The 16,052-nt window shown below is 45.7% G+C and overlaps 2 gene segments (V, D, J or C); both read left to right on the forward strand.

The window, feature by feature from the left end:
- Positions 1-1,322: 1,322 nt before the first annotated feature.
- Positions 1,323-2,374, forward strand: LOC103676298. The segment is given in 2 exon segments: positions 1,323-1,768; positions 1,847-2,374. Coding segments are annotated over 2 exon segments (480 nt in total).
- Positions 2,375-7,804: 5,430 nt separating this feature from the next.
- LOC103676299 lies at positions 7,805-9,072 on the forward strand. The segment is given in 2 exon segments: positions 7,805-8,110; positions 8,286-9,072. Coding segments are annotated over 2 exon segments (450 nt in total).
- Positions 9,073-16,052: the final 6,980 nt, after the last annotated feature.

The following is a 16,052-nucleotide window of genomic DNA, read 5'->3' on the forward strand; positions in this document are numbered from 1 at the left end:
GTTTCATGACCTTTTGGTCAGAAATTAATTCTTACTTGTTTTTTAGTACATCAAGCCTTAAGGTGTCAATCCTCCTGAAAAGTTAGAGCCCCTTTCCAATAAAATCGCTTTGGGTATGACATTCCCCCCGCCCCAGCCTTCTCCCTAGGAATCTTTGGTGAGCCTGTCTGCACTCACCATGAGCACACATATATCTTCCCAACCAGCTCCCAAACATCATTCATGCTGCCTGCCGCCCCGTCACATCACCTGCTCCACGGGCACACCCACTGCCATGCCACCGCCCCCCCACCTCCAGATGCCTATGTGTGTCTGTGTGGCCTCAGCTGTCCCCAACTCTCTTCTGTATCACCCTGAATCCAGGCATTCTGGGATGAGTGTCTCCTTGTTTCTTTATCCACCGTCCTGTTATGCCTTTAAAGTTGCTCATGGGAAAATCCCGCAGAAAGATGAGTAGTCTTGGGAAAGAGACAAGGGAAAAGATGAGGTAAGTAAGATGGGAGCCGAGGTGGGAGGAAAAGCTTTGATAAAGGCGATAAAAGAAAAAAGAATTCTTGACCTCCATCAGCCCTGACTCTCAAAATAAGATCGGCCCTAAAGAGAGCATATTATTTATCCCAAATTAAAATTCCCTGGCTCTGCAGTCATCGTGTACACAATCAAAGGGAAACCATCTCACAAAAGACGCCGTTATCCTCACAGTGGGAACAATCTCAGCCAAGCCGCTTCTGCTCCAAGAATAGAACGATAACAGCGCTAAGTCAACTCCAAGACTTTGGAGCGTCAACAAAGAGAATGATCTCTCGATAGGAAAACGGTGATAAGGGAAGGTCGGTAGAAAAGGAACCCTCTGACTCTTGGATGGGGTGCGGGTCTCCAGGGAAAACGCAGTCTGTGCTCCTCCATGGTGAGCTCACAACCGGCTGTGTTGACTGGGAGAAAGCCCGGCCTAGATTCGGGCAGATCCGGGGAGCCCCTTCACCCGCACCGACCCAGCTTCATATACGTTATTTGATGTGCTGTACCCCCTGCTCTCGCCTGAAGTTAAACATCATCATCAGACTTTCAGCTTCCCAGTGGCAGAAACTTGGGCTGCTTTCTGCTTCCGTGGCGTCCTCAGAGCTCAGCAGAAAGCTTGTATACCATTGGTACTCAATAAATATCAGATAAATGGACACTTGCTTGATTAATCAATTAATGAAAAATGAACAGAGTACTTCCTCCCTGTCAGGTTTCTGAGGAGTGGGTCCCAGAAGCAGAAGCTGCCAGGTGGGCCACAGAAGACACAGGATGTCAGGAAAAGGACTGTTTTGTATCTTTCCTCATCCTTCTGTGCATGTCTAGATCCCCAAAACTCAGGAACAGGGACCCCAGAGATCGTGACCCCCCAAAATGTCTTTCAACAAAAGACTATCTCCCTGGTTGTTTCCTTTCAAAGAATCAGCCTCCTGGGGCTGATAAGAGAAAGGCACCGTATGCTGGAAACACAGGCACCGAGCGGCGGAGGGGCGCCAGGGCCTCCTCTAAGGGGGCTGCTGGATTGCTGCCTTTGAACGAATCTGAGTGTGTCTTTCGATAGCGCAAGCACCAACCACCCCCAAGGACCTCTTTCCTTTACTGCGGCAGCAATGAAGCAGCCACATGGCTGTTGCAGATAAGGGGGCCCGAGTGCATCGTGCATGCAAAGTAGGCTTCGTGGTAAACAGCACGGAGAAGAACCGCAGACGCACCATGTCCCGGCTTCTCTGCCTTGTGTTGTCCTTCCTCTGTAAGTGGCTCCCAGGTACGTGCGTGCGATTTCCCTCCACTTCTCAGTCCTCATTTCCTATCCTTTTTCCTTTGCCAGATGGCTCCTGCAGGACTGAAATTATACAGCCTTCCAACCTAGCTGCAGTGATTGGGGCAGACGTGACGTTTCAATGCGAATATAGTATTCCTGATGGGATTTACGACACTGTGTACTGGTATCTACAAAGAGCTGACCGAAGGCTCACCTATATCCACCGTACATCTCAAGGCACCATGGAATCGGAGCATTACCAGTTGTCTGTGAACAGAGAGCTGCCCTCCAGTACCTTAACCATTAAGCATGTGCAACCAAGAGACAAAGCCACTTACTACTGTGCTCTTCAGCACCATGTTACAGAATGCGTATCACACCAAACAAAAACTATAAGCCTCAAGCAAGTTCAACACTGAAAATCCAAAGAGTCACCCAACAACACAGAAGGTGTTCAGTGTCATCTCGAACTTCCCCCATTCATTCCTCGATTCATTCATTCTAAACTAAGGGCCCTTATGGTTTACAAATGAATATACTAAGCGCTACGGGGATACAAAGATAGAAAACAAGCACTCCCCAAATAATATAATGTATTCAGTGATAGTGCCTCCTCACTTTTATCTTGCTAAACCATGAGCAGTGAAAATTAAATACTGTGGAATTACTTGAATCTTTGACCTGACAAATAAAAGCATAATTCCCAATACCCAGAGAGACAAATGAATTGGACACACATACAAATTAAAAGCCAACAATCAACATCTTGATCACAGACCCTTGAAAACCTAACACCATTTCTAAAAAGAAAAAGAAAAAATATACATATATTTTTATACAATAAAATATGCCTGGATTGGGGCAGATCCCAGGAGCCCCTTCACCCGCCCGACCCAGCTTCATATACATTATTTGATGGGCTGTACCTCCTTCTCTCACCTGCAGTTAAACATCATCATCAGACTTTCAACTCCACCGTGGCAGAAACTTGGGCTGCTTTCTGCTTCCACTGCGTCCTCAGTGCTCAGCGGAAAGCTTGCATACCACTGGCATTCAATAAATATCTGACAAACGGACACTTGCTTGATATACAATATACAAAATATTATACATATTTACATTTCTAAAAAGAAAAAATGTATTAAATATACATGTATATGTGCCTGAGAAATTAGATAGATGATAGATGATAGATAGATGATAGATAGATAGATAGATAATAGATAGATGATAGATAGATAGATGATAGATAGATGATAGATAGATAGATGATAGATAGATAGATGATAGATAGATAGATAGATAGATGATAGATAGATAGATAGATAGATAGAACAGGCAGTATACTACCAATGACTAATCTCAAATTCAGACTTGAAATCCAGACTTCTTACATTTTCTATCCCAGATCCTCCATTTACTGACTTACTAGCTATAGTTATTTTATGCCTTGCTATCCTCATCTAAGAAATAATGATAATAGGTGCACCTGTCTGGCTCAGTCAGTGGACCGTGCAACTCTTGATCTTGGGGTCATGAGTTCGAGCCCCACGTTGGGCACAGAGCTTACTTAATAAAAAAAATTTTTAATTAAAATAATGACAATAATCATAATTACTGTAGAGAATTGTTGCAAGAATTAAGTGGACTATTACACATCATGCACTTAGAACTATGCTCAGCACATAGGAAGCACTTGGTAAGCACCAGCTACCGTCGGTGGTGGTGGTGATGATATCATGACGATAATTCCTATGACATAGCCACGTCCCTACCACTGGGCTGGGTTAGGCCTTGAGGAGCTTGTTGATAAAAGAGAAGTCAATCTCTTTTATCAGATATATGAAGAATTAAACATTCTTTTATATATTAGTATCCCACCTAGTGGGAATGAAATATCAATGAAAATTGAGAGAAATACAACTCAAAGATCTTCCAGACCTTTTTCACTAGATGCTGATAAATTATTAAAGGCTTCTTACATCGAAAAAAATAAAACCAGAGGAAAGTAATTTCTGCTTGACCCTCATAAAACAAGCAAATAGAGACTTTATGAGATATTAAAATACAAGTGTAGCCCCCACTTATTAAATGGGTAGTGGAATAATTTATAAATGTAGAGCCCAAAGGAAAATTAAAGTTGATTATGAGGATAATTATAAGTAAGGAATTGGTTCCATCAACATCACAAGCATACTGCATGACCTGATAAAGTTCCCACCTCCGAAAACATTACAGATTAAGTCAAAGCACACCTGACCTTAGGACATCCGAAAAAACTATCAAATGAAGATTATCCCAAGATTCCAAAAGTGCCTAGGCTCTACAAAGACACATCCATATCAGCCTCTGCTTATTCAAGGAACCACCCAGGGAAACTCCTTGATGTGACCTGCTGAGCTGAGAACCGGGAATAAATAGGACGGTCTTCTCTATTTTCTCTTCTGAAGATGCACGTCGCCTGCTGCTTCAGATGCTGTGTTTATTCATCAATGGAAACCCTAATCCCCTGCTGTCTCGCTGGCTTTCTCATTTGCAGCCAACATATGGGCTCCTCAGCACTGGGGCGCCTAAGAGCAGCCTTTAAGGGCACAGAATCACACAAAACAGGAGGGTTTTCTTGGGATAAAGAACTGGAGGAAAACCCTCTGAACAATTTGGCTTTGGGGATCAGATTTCAGAGTCTTCACCCTGCTGGGATGGGCACAGACCCAGAGAGTGTCTGGTGAGGCAGCAAAGTCACTTTCCTCCCGGGCTTGCTCTTCTTCAGGGCACTCGGGGTTCTTGATGACACATCGCCAGAATTGCTGATGTTAAATTGGAGAACCCAGATTTTCTAAAGGACACTTACAAATCTAGTAACCCTACAGGGCTCTCTGCCAGTGGAAAAACTATTCCAAAATTCCAGGTCTCTGATCCTGCCATGCTAAGAGTCTCCGTGAGAGGAATCATCTTTCTTCCTTTACAAAACCCGCTACTACCAAAGATGAAAGAAAGTTTGGAAGAAGCAGGTTTCTGGGTGGTGATCGCTCCCAACCACCTCATCACCTAACTGAAAGCCACCCGGTCCCCCCACGTGGTCCTTGAAGGACAGTCATAGAAGACAAGGGGAGCAGGAAGGTTAACAATGCTCCTCAAGTATGTATAAGCTCAGAGTATAGAATTGGCGCGGTTCGTTTTTTTATTCAAAAGTATGTACTGAGTGTCTACGATGCGCCAGACACCATGCCAAGGGCCAAGGCGACCAAGGCACGTGACACAAGCTTCCTGCCGTTCTGGAGTTCACACTGTAGTAGGGCTTACAGCCCAACCGAGGAACCAGGGGACACACATGGAAGCAAGACAGGTAGTTGGTTGCAGCGATGTCGGGAACGTTCCAGGACCAGAGAGCACAGATTGGAATTAGGACCTTGAGATTTCGGGATGCATTGGGAGATGGGAGCCGGGAAACCGTTTTCAGGGAACTGAGCTGAGACTAAATATGGAAAAGTTTATTTATTTACATCTCAAGGTCCCAAGTCAGTAACAGCAGCAGAATTACAACTCAGAAAAGCCCCAGCTGGCCTCGGCGCTGCTCTGCTTGGCAGCTGCTGCATTCAGCGCCACACAGCTGGGGAAGCGAGCCACAGATGGAACAGTGGCAGCCAAAATCTTTTTAAAGACAAATGACACTGTGATTTTCCTTGACATCCATTGAAATTCCTCACTAATTTCCAAAAATATCTTATGTTTGCTTTAAAACAACCAGTGGGGCTCAGACATTTCGGTTGAAAGCACATCAGAGAAACAAAGCAATCCCAGCTGCCTGAGCGTTCTGAGTCCAAATCAGCCAGACCGAGAAGAACCACTTACTTACTGAAGGCCGTCCTGGGACGCCAGGCAGCTGAGATCCTGGCCAAGGGAAATAGGAATGGCATTTTCTCTCTTCACTCACCTCCATCCCTGTTCTGCAGTTGCTTGTCCGACCCGCTGGTGCCAGCGAGAGGAACCCAAGAGCAAAGACGGCAACTGGAAATGGGACAGACAGCCCGTAACCGCCGTGCCTGGACAGAGAGCAATCATGGCCACACATCAGAGTTTGACTTTGTTGTCCCTAAAGCTTTATGGGAGAGGTTTGAGGCTAATGAGGATGAAATAACACAAGCAAAGAGCTTTCCTTCACTGCATTTCTCTTTTTTTCTCCCAGAGAACTCAAAGGGAGTGGGGAAAGAGTGGATGTGTTCTCAAATCAAAGGCGAAGGAGCTCCTGAAACTTCCAATTACAGAGAAAATCAGAAGTTCTAGCACTCTCTCCCACTAAGATTCCAGTGATCCTGTGGATAGATGCTTGATACCAGGGACCCAGAGTGGCAGAGACCATCAGAAAGAATGGCCCTGGGCTGGGGTGCATAGGAGCCAGTGCGGATTGATCTGATCATGGGGTCTTTTTGCTTCTTCAAGTTTTTCTATTCTTCCTTCATCCCAGACGGGCAAAAAAACCACAAAAAACCAACAATAACAACAACAACAACAAAACCAACTGCGACTAGGGCTCTAGCTCCTGCAGGCTTCTATCTTTAGCTGCCTGAGACTCCTTTGCTTGAGGGCATAGCGTGAGTGACACAGCTCCATTAGCTGTTGCTGTGCCTGCCCAAAGTCCTCCACACAGCCTAACGTAGCTCAGCCAACACTCCCTTGCTCAGCAGAATGTTCCGTGCCACACTTGAAATTACAAGCTCTGTGTCTCCCTTGGTGACTATGGCTCAGGTAGGGAGCTATGACTAAGGCCACCACCCCAACCACGGCAAAGCAGAAGGGATGTGGCAAAGAACCAACATCTGCGGTGGGCTTACCAGCGTGTACCAGCGTGTGCCAGGCACAGGGATAAGTGCTTCACACGTGTTCTCTCATTTCAACCTCACATCCCTGGAAGGTAACTACAATGACCCTGTTTGCAGATGAGGAAATCAAGACTTGGGGATGTAACTTGACCAGCTACTGGTAAGTTGCAAAAGAAGATTCAAAAATCAGAGCCATTCGCCCTGCAAAGCCAGTGCTCCTTTTGCCTACAGATGACGTGGGTAGTGATATCACCTAGCCACCCATGGGTGACATCAGAACGTTGGCCACTGCAATGACAAGCAGAGTCTAGCCAGGTGGGAGCTATCCTGCTGCTGCAGGGGGCCCGCCTCTCCCTACACCTACAACAACGGGTAGAAGACCTGCTTTCCCAGGTTTTGGCAAATCCTTTCCTAATTGCATCCTTCACTGAGCAACCCAGAATGTTCCTTGAGAGTCAGGAAACTCCGGACAGAAGTCCTGCTTAGACTAGCAAATCTCTGCCAAGCTTCTAATGCCGACAAGCCCTGTGCTGGGCACTGAGAATGTGAACATAAGTAAGATATAGCCACTGTTCTAAAGAATCTTAAAGTCCAGCGCAGAAAACAAACAAATTACCAGATAGTTATAATAGAAGTGATAAGTGCCATGATCCAACAAGTTCGGGGAACCCAGAACACACTTCCCTCAAGTTGGGGGTGGGGAAGGGAGAAGGAAGATCCGGTTTTTCCAGGCAGAAGGAGCAGCTAGTGAAAAACTGGGACTATAGAGACTATGACCATCTTTGAACGAGCAAGGACTTTTGTGCAGCTGAAGTACTGAATGCAAGTGGTCAAAAATGAAACTGGAGAAAAACGCAGATCAGGAGATCATTAGGGCCATGACATAGGACTTTCACAGTCCCCTAAAGGCCAGGGGACGCTACTAAAAGAGTTTTCGCAGAGGTGAGACCTGATGCCCTCTGGTCTGGAGAAAAACCGGCATGATGGCTGCTTGGAGAAGGGATGAAAGCAGGGAGAGTCTGGAAGCCGGGGAGACCTCTTGGAATCATATGGCAATAGCTTGCAGCAGTGAGGAACGCTCAGACAGAAGCAGGGTTGGCAGAGGCCAAAGGAAAAGGGACCCGCACAGGAACTACAAGGGGCCCCCCCCCGGGGGGGGGGGGGGTCTTCTTTGTGTCCCAGGCAGGGACCCCCCCCCAAAAAAACTGAGTGTTTTGAAGACAGAAGCCGTGTCTTGTTCAGCTCCTCTTCTTCCAAATAGAATCTGACCTGCCATAGGTCATTAGCTGGCGTTTGCTGGAGAAACAGCCCAACCCGTGCCCGTGCAGGCCTGTCACACCTCTCTGAGGAAGTGGCTAACACCCAACCCCCTTGGTAACAGACAGAACTTCTCTTGGGCAGACAGCGGCTGATCGGGGGCAGCCAGGGAGCACCCGAGTGCAGCACAGCCACCCCCAGGAAGCCATGCTGTGGACCTGTCCCCTCTTCTACCTCGCCGTCTTCTGTGCAGGTGAGGACAAGCCGCTGGGCCCTTTGCTCTTAGGGAAATGTGCCGCAGGAATGATTTGCAGCGGGAGGAGGTCGTGTTTGGGTGGGGGAGGCATCGCCGAGCTGGGCTCTGACACCCAGCCCCTTGCAGCGGAGGGAATTCCCCACAGCCTCTCGACCTGGGCTTTCTCTTTCAGAGGTCTCATTGGATATCCTTTTGGAACCAGACACCAAAACCCTGACTGTTCTAGTCGGGGAGCCTGCCACCTTGCACTGCAGCGTAACAGGAGGGGACTTGAAGAACTATCAGGTGAGCTGGTATAAGAAGAATGAAGATAACTCCCTTATTTTAGTATACAGACCAAGCAACAATACTAATGAGGATTCAAGGAGTAATTTTAAAGGAAATGCCAATGCTTCAAAGAGTCAACTCGACATTCAAAGAACAACAGTAGAAGACGCTGGGACCTACTACTGCGCGTGCGATATCCACGATGCTCCAGTCCTGCTTCTGGTCGCTCCAGAACCTCTGGGTCAAACCGAGGGGGCGGGTCCGATTAGAGACCATCTGTGGTTAAAATGTGCACCATACCCGAGCTGAGACCACCTGATAGGCTCAACAGCACTATCTGATAAGAGAGATAAGACTAAGTTGGGGTAAGGGCCTTATCTTTGTGGTTGGGTGAGAGGGGGCTTATTTATCAGCCGAAGAGGGCAGAACGTTCATTAGGGTTTATGCAAAGAGACCAAGGGGCCCCTGCACCTGCCTCTCAGGGACTTCTGAGAAAAGGTTGACATGAACGACCTTCAACACTGAGAAGGTTTTCTTATTGTGGAAGCAGACCGCGATGAACAGAATTTCTACTATCATGAGTGCTGGAGCTCGTTCCAGAGTCTATTGTGAAAGCATTCTTGTGCATAAACTAGATAAAGCAAGGATGGTTTTCCATTACCAACCTAATCAAAATTTCCAAGGTTATTAGAGATAGCTTTAACTCTTACTCTGTGAAGAAGGATGAATAGAGTCATTTTCTGGAATGCTCTCTAACTATTTCACATATAGAATGTTTTATTTTTTATTTTTATTTTTTTTTAAGATTTTATCCATTTATTCGACAGAGATAGAGACAGCCAGCGAGAGAGGGAACACAAGCCGGGGGAGTGGGAGAGGAAGAAGCAGTCTCATAGCGGAAGAGCCTGATGTGGGGCTCGATCCCAGAATGCCAGGATCATGCCCTGAGCTGAAGGCAGACGCCCAACCACTGTGCCACCCAGGCACCCCCACATATAGAATGTTTTAGATCATCCATTAGGTACAGAGGAATCCTGGGGGCCCACGGGGATGGCCAGGGTGGGGTCATACCGTCTCCTTCATGTTGGTTGCTAAGAAAGATCTTGGAGACTAATACTTGTGGCAATGTGGGATTTCTGGGTTGGTCACAAATCAAATGAATCAAAAAAAGAAAAGATCCCAAGTCCCAAGTTGAAGTGGGTGAGCCAAAAGTGTCTGAGCCTACAGCAAGCCAAGGTCTGGAGGAACCCACTGAGCAGACTGAGAGGGAAGAGGGCTTACAGATACAAATCTTAAATAATCACCAAGGGAGTGCTTTCACCCTGTTGGCTCTAGTAACCAACTCTTTGTTTTTCTGCTCAAGTGTCTGGTCTGGAATCCTCTCCGCATTAAGTTTACAACTCAGGCATTAGAATGCAAAGTAGACATTGATTCGTGAGAATAACAGCTCTCCTGATACCTTCTATTCAATATTCCTTCCAATGCACTATCATCTTCATCACACATTTATTTATAGGGCAATTATTGTACTTACGATATTGGGATAGGTTATGGGAATAGAAATAGTTGTAAGTCAAGTTCTAGCCTAAGTTCTATTCTCACCAGTGTGTCTACAATTTATTTTAGAGACTACATTAGAATTACAATTAAAGATTACAAACAAATACAAAAATACAAGAAAGCACATACTATCTAACAATGAGCGCTACTGATTTCATATGCAATGCTCTAGGAACTTATAAAGGGACAATCACTGTGAGAAAAATTTCTTAGAACAGCTAAGGCTTGAAAGAGGCGGGACTTGGGTAAGTGGGAAGGAAGATGGAGAGTATTTCAAAGTGGGTGTACTAGTTATTTATTGTTCTGTATTAAATTACCACAAAATTTAGAGGCTCGAACATTCATTATCTCACAGTTTCTCTAAGTCAAGAATCCAGGTGTGGCTTAGCTGGGTCCTTTGGCTCAGGGTCTCTCATTAGGGGTAATCAAGAGGTCAGCTAGGGTGGCAGTCATCTCAAGCACTGACTGAAAAAGATCCATTTCCAAACTCACTCACGTGGATGTTAGAGATCCTCACATGAGCGTCTCCATAGAGCTCCTCATAACAGAGCAGCTTGCTTCCCGAGAGCAAGAACTTGGAAAGAGGGCTTCCAAGATGGAAGGCACAGTCTTTTTGTAACCTAATCTTGTAAGTGACATCTCATTGTTTCTGCCCTATTCTATTCAGTAGAAGTGAGTTCATAAGCACAGCTCACACTTAAGGGGAGGGAGTGACTACAAGAGAGCGCTGGAGAGATTGTTTCTAATATATTTTTGAGTCCCGGTTCAAAAATTCTTATTCAGGCTATCTGGGGACATGCATTTATAAGAAGTGCCCAGGTGATTCTGGTGCAGGTGGGTTCAAGGACATGCTTTGAGAAATTCTGCTGTAAGCAACAAAACTCTTAGTTTAATACAAGGAAGATGTGCCCAGGTTCTCCCGCCCTCACTACAGAGAAATGGATATCAGATGTGGTCAGGGCATCTCTTGAACAATGGATCTCAATTCCAATTGCATATTTTAAATGCCCGGGGAAATTCTTTAAAAATACCAATGCCTGGAACACATCCCCAGAGATTCTGATTGAGTTGGTGCGGGCATGGAGCTCTGGTTTCCCAGGCAATTCAACCTCCCTCCGCTGCCCTCTCCTCTTCCGCTCTCCAGTCTCAGATCTTGCTATTTCGAGTGTGGTCTCCAGATAGACAGCATCAGCATCACTGGAATTTTGTCAGAAGGCAGAATCTCATGCACCCCCCTCGATCTAGTGAATCAGAATCTGCATTTTAACAAGATTCCTTAGATGAGTTATATGCATATTAAAGTTCGAGCAGCACCGGTCTAGGGAAGCCTTCACTACTGAAAAATTTCATAAAGGTGCAGAAATATAAATCTGTTTTTCCCAAATGCCACCCAAAGAATCCGTATTTGTTGGATGCTCCTGAAGGGATGCTGATGTGCAGCCAGGTGTGGGACTCACGACAAGCAATCAGTCATCCCCAAATCAGGTTACAGATTATTCGTGTTACCAATATACTAAATATTCTCAACAAGTCATTGAGGTGCTATCATGTCCTTGTAGGCTCCTTGGAAGAAGGCATTACATAAATTCCAGGTATGATCATTTCTCATTCATCCACAAGCAGATTAGGAAATGAATGAATATTTATAGAGTCAATGTACTTTTTACCACACCACGTGACCATCATAGATTATCCACTGTAACCCAGAACCTTGTGCCACAGTCCTTCAACTCAAGATCAAACCAGAAAAAAGAACATGAATCATCAGGGTCTGATTAAGTCTGATTGGGAAGAAAAGGGACAAGAGTGAGAGCATGTGTCTCTAATTGTCCATTCCTCCTTCAGGACCGATGAGAACATGAAGTTCTGAATCACACTGGGGTGGGGCATCTCAGAACCTGAGACAGGCGTGAGGTGAGCATGAAAAACAGAGCCTAGAGCCAAGGAGGAAGGACATCTTGGGACAAAACCAGCAGACTGCCCAACAATGATGTGAGAGAGTCTGAGCACCAGACAGTGAAAAAGGAAACAAGACATAAATTAAGATTAGAGACCTGGAGAAATGCCCTGAGTGTACCAGCAGGTAATTGAGAAAATCTTTTATATATTGCCTGGGGCTCCAGACTGAGAAGGAGATAGGGCCACCAAAGGCCCTAGCATAATGTAAACATGGACCAAGTGTTTCTGCAGAAATTCCAAAGCCAAATGAATGACAGGAAGGTCAGCGGATATTTTTGTATGGTCCGCGTTCTTCCCCACTGTACTGGTAAAGCCAACCGAGAGTTGACTGAAGTCGTATTATTGTTGTCCCCATTATCCTGCTTTCTGTGATTCTGATCCGTCATAAAAAGTGCTCACTTGAAAGAGTTCAGAGGAGTGAGGAGAAATCCCAGAGAGTGTCCACCCAGGCTTTAAAAGGTCTTTAAGTTCAACTGTCAGGGCGTGGTAATAGGCATGGTACTAACACCAGTCTCCCCAGCAAAGGAGTCCTTAGGCATGCCATGCGGCTAGCAATGGAAGGTATGATGGTTCAAAGGCAGCAAGAAGGTGGTAGCTTGTGTCTAGAAATAGTGCCATCGACTGGCTGCACGTATGAACAGGCCATCCAGCACCAGAGCACCATGGTATGGAGTGACTGGCAAGAGAAAAGAAGGGAATCGGGGTATACGTCTTCCCCTGCGTCAGAGGAGGCCACAGCCAGCAGAGGAAGGGAATGTGAGTCCTACCATACGTTGTATTTTCTGAAGGGGTCACAACCTTGAAGAAGTTACTCTTTACAGCACCTGAAAGTGCCCGGGGAACATACAGGTAGAGTCCAAGTAAGGAAATGGACTCAAGGAAATCCAAGTTGTGACCTTCATTCTGAACAAATAAGGCTTCAAACAGAAAATTAGAGCCATTGAATTTGAAAACCAGAAGGGATCTTAAAGGCCAAGTAGGAATCCCTCCTTTCAATTTTTATGTTTATTAAATAATAATTGAATAAATGATAATCCAAACTTAATTAAAATATTTTCAATGACAGTTCTTATTTTAAAAAATCACCTCTTATACGAAATTGAGGTCAGCTTCCCTATAATTTTTTTTGAAGTATAATTAACATCCAACGTTATGTTAGTCTCTGGTATAGAACATACTGATTTGACAATTCCATACATTACTCAGTGCTCACCGTGGTAAGTGTGGTCACCATACATGGCATGGGAATCGTGCTTCCCAACAATAACACAACCTACCATTCCTTTCAATTCCACCCACATAATTTATATCCAACATAGGGAGTTTCTCCTGTCAACTAAAGAAGTGTGATATGATTTTTTCCCTCTTAGAATTATTACAAACCCCTGGGGCAACATTTGCCAAATGGTTCTTCAAATATTACTGTCCCTTGAGATGTTAACGATTGTTAAGCAATTAGTGCATGGTCAATAAGTTGGAAAATGCTCTATATTAATTGCTCTCTCTCACCATTCACAATTTTTATTATCAGATTAAATGTTCTGACAGCCTGCTGTAAAGATACCTACTTAACTAAGACTAGGATCAAGATTTCTTTCCAAAATAGCATATTCATTAATATCTCATGAGATTCTAGTGACTAACACTGCCTAAAGGATTACAGGAGAACCACCCAGTGGATTTAGTCCTTTCCTGTGCTGAGATTAAGGACACCTAATGATGTTGAGGGCGGTATGCATGAGGCCACACGTCTGTGCCGGCTTCCAAAAGAAGCTTGCATTTTCTGCTAAGATCAAACTCTGTGTTAGAAATCCGAACATGCTAATTTGGATCTACCCTTTGCTGCGAGTTAAGTATAAATACTGCAGACTGCTTTGACATCTTCCTTCCTATGCAACAACACATCTTGAGTCTCCTCTGTGCCAAGTACCCAGCCAGGCACTGAGCACACAGTGAGACACAAAATAAACATGGGTCCTGCCCTTGTGGATTTACCAGTTTAAGGAGCAAACATAAAACCCACACAGGCATAGAGAGCCGATGATCACAGGCCCCTCGGCGAGTGGGACGACGGTGTCCATCCACTCTTCTTGCGATGCTTCCTGCGCTAAGCTTCTGGGATACCACACTTGGCTGATTTTCCTCTGCATCCCTGGCCTCTCCCTCCCAGTCTCCTTTGCTGGCTCCTCCACCCCTGGCTACTTCTAATGATGGAGCACCCAGGGCCCTTGTGCAGTCCCTCTCTTCTGTCTCTCTCCCCCGTGATCTCATTCACCCCTCGGGTGTTTTTCCGCTACGTGCTCCCGACTCCTAATTTTATCTCCCGTGCGGAATTCCCTCTGAGGATATAACCTCCCCAGCCGAACCACCTTCATGCTTACCTCTCAGAGTCATTTCATGCGCTCTCTCTTCTTGGTGTTTGGATACGTCCTTTACACTCCTCCTCATTTATAAACTCCTCGAGGGCAGGGATCCTTGGTCTTTTCATGTTCGGTTTCCACAGTGTGTCTCACAGTAAGTGTTTAATATCTGATTATTGAATTTAATGTTTGAACTGAATTTCTGCTTTAGGGATCGCTGAGCACAGATGTAATGAAAGGGAATATTTTATTTCAAGAAATAATGCCTCACCTTCTGTGTTTCCAAATGAATAACCTCAGATGAGAGAACACAGTTCCATACAGTGCATGAGGTGAATATCATTAATTCAAAAATCTAAATCGACCAGTATCATCCCTTGTGGTCGCAGGAACTGCAAGGTTTTATAAATTGCTTGCATTCCGCACCCCATCTGGCAATGCTGGATCTTGGCCACTTGGATGACTAACTCTTCAATAGTCCCCAGTTGAATCTACTCCCTGCTTCAAAATGAGAAGGTAAAAAAAACGGAAGACTTGCCCAAATTCTCCCACCCACAGAGCAGAGATTCAACCGCATAATGCTGACTCCTCAATTTAGCAGTCAGGCCCAAAGGAGGTCACAGAGGAAGACCCCCACCCCACCCCAGGCACCTGGGTGCTGATGAGTTAAGCATCTGGCTCGATGGCTCAGGTCATGATCGCAGGGTTGTGAGATCGAGTCCCGCATCAGGCTCCGTGCTGAGCGTGGAGCCTGCCTCTCTCTCCTTCTAGAGCCATCTGTCCCCCTCTAAAAAAGAGAGAGAGAAAGCAGAGGAAGACCCCTGCATTGCAGAAAGGTGTCTCTCCAGCAGCTCTAACAATAGCATCGGCACCTGCCCCTAATCACGCCATCTGAATTTTGACCCTGTTTTCCCCAGCCTCTCCCAGGGCCTCTTCCACCCGTCAAAAGCAGCTCGGACTTGCACTAAGAGAACAGAGGACCGATGGAAACTGAGCTTTGTCTAAGAAAAGCTAAGACCTTTTCATACTCGATGCTTTGCACAAGTGAGTCATGGGTCCCCGAGTGCCACACAGGCCCTGATTAGGGACACAGTCCCCACAGCACAACTCTCGTGTGTGCACAGAGGTGGATATTTCTCGCTTGGCTATTTCTCGCTTGGGTGCCTTAAAGAAAATTTGCCTGTGGCCTTCACACGCTTGAAACCGAGGATTTAGTCTCTCAAAATAAGGAAAATTATCTGGATTACATCTTTTCGCAAAAACAAACATTTTTCAATGGCCGTAGCTTTTTTTTTTTTTTTTTTTGCCATCGTATTTTTAAACAGTCTTCTTTTTCTGGAGTCTCCTTCCCCATCACACTTCCCTGGATAAACACGTACTTATTAACAAGAGGTTCTTCCCTGGATCAACACAAATGGACTAACAAGGGGTGGGTAGAGTTTCCACTGGGAGTTTGGGGTGCTGCTCAGCTGGGTCCCCAACCGGTGGGAGTCCAAGGCAAACCGATGGTGAGTAGAAGCAGCATGTCCCTCCCTGGGAGCCAGCGCTGGACCCTCCAGCTCAGCCTCTGGGTCACCAATCTGGAACTTTGAGTGGCACTTTTAAAAATAAATTCTGCAGGCGAGAGATCTTATCAGCTGAGTCTTGCAAAATCCTCTTTCCCTGTAGCCGGAGTCGTCTTCTTGGCATGTGCCATTCCCTATGCATCTTTGTTCTCTACATCCTGATTTCTCACCAGCCCGGACACTGCTGTCGCGGGATTGATACTGTGCGCTCCGTCAGCCCCCGTGATG

This window comes from Ursus maritimus, unplaced genomic scaffold, assembly GCF_017311325.1.
Source record: "Ursus maritimus isolate PB19 unplaced genomic scaffold, ASM1731132v1 scaffold_52, whole genome shotgun sequence".
NCBI lineage: Eukaryota > Metazoa > Chordata > Mammalia > Carnivora > Ursidae > Ursus > Ursus maritimus.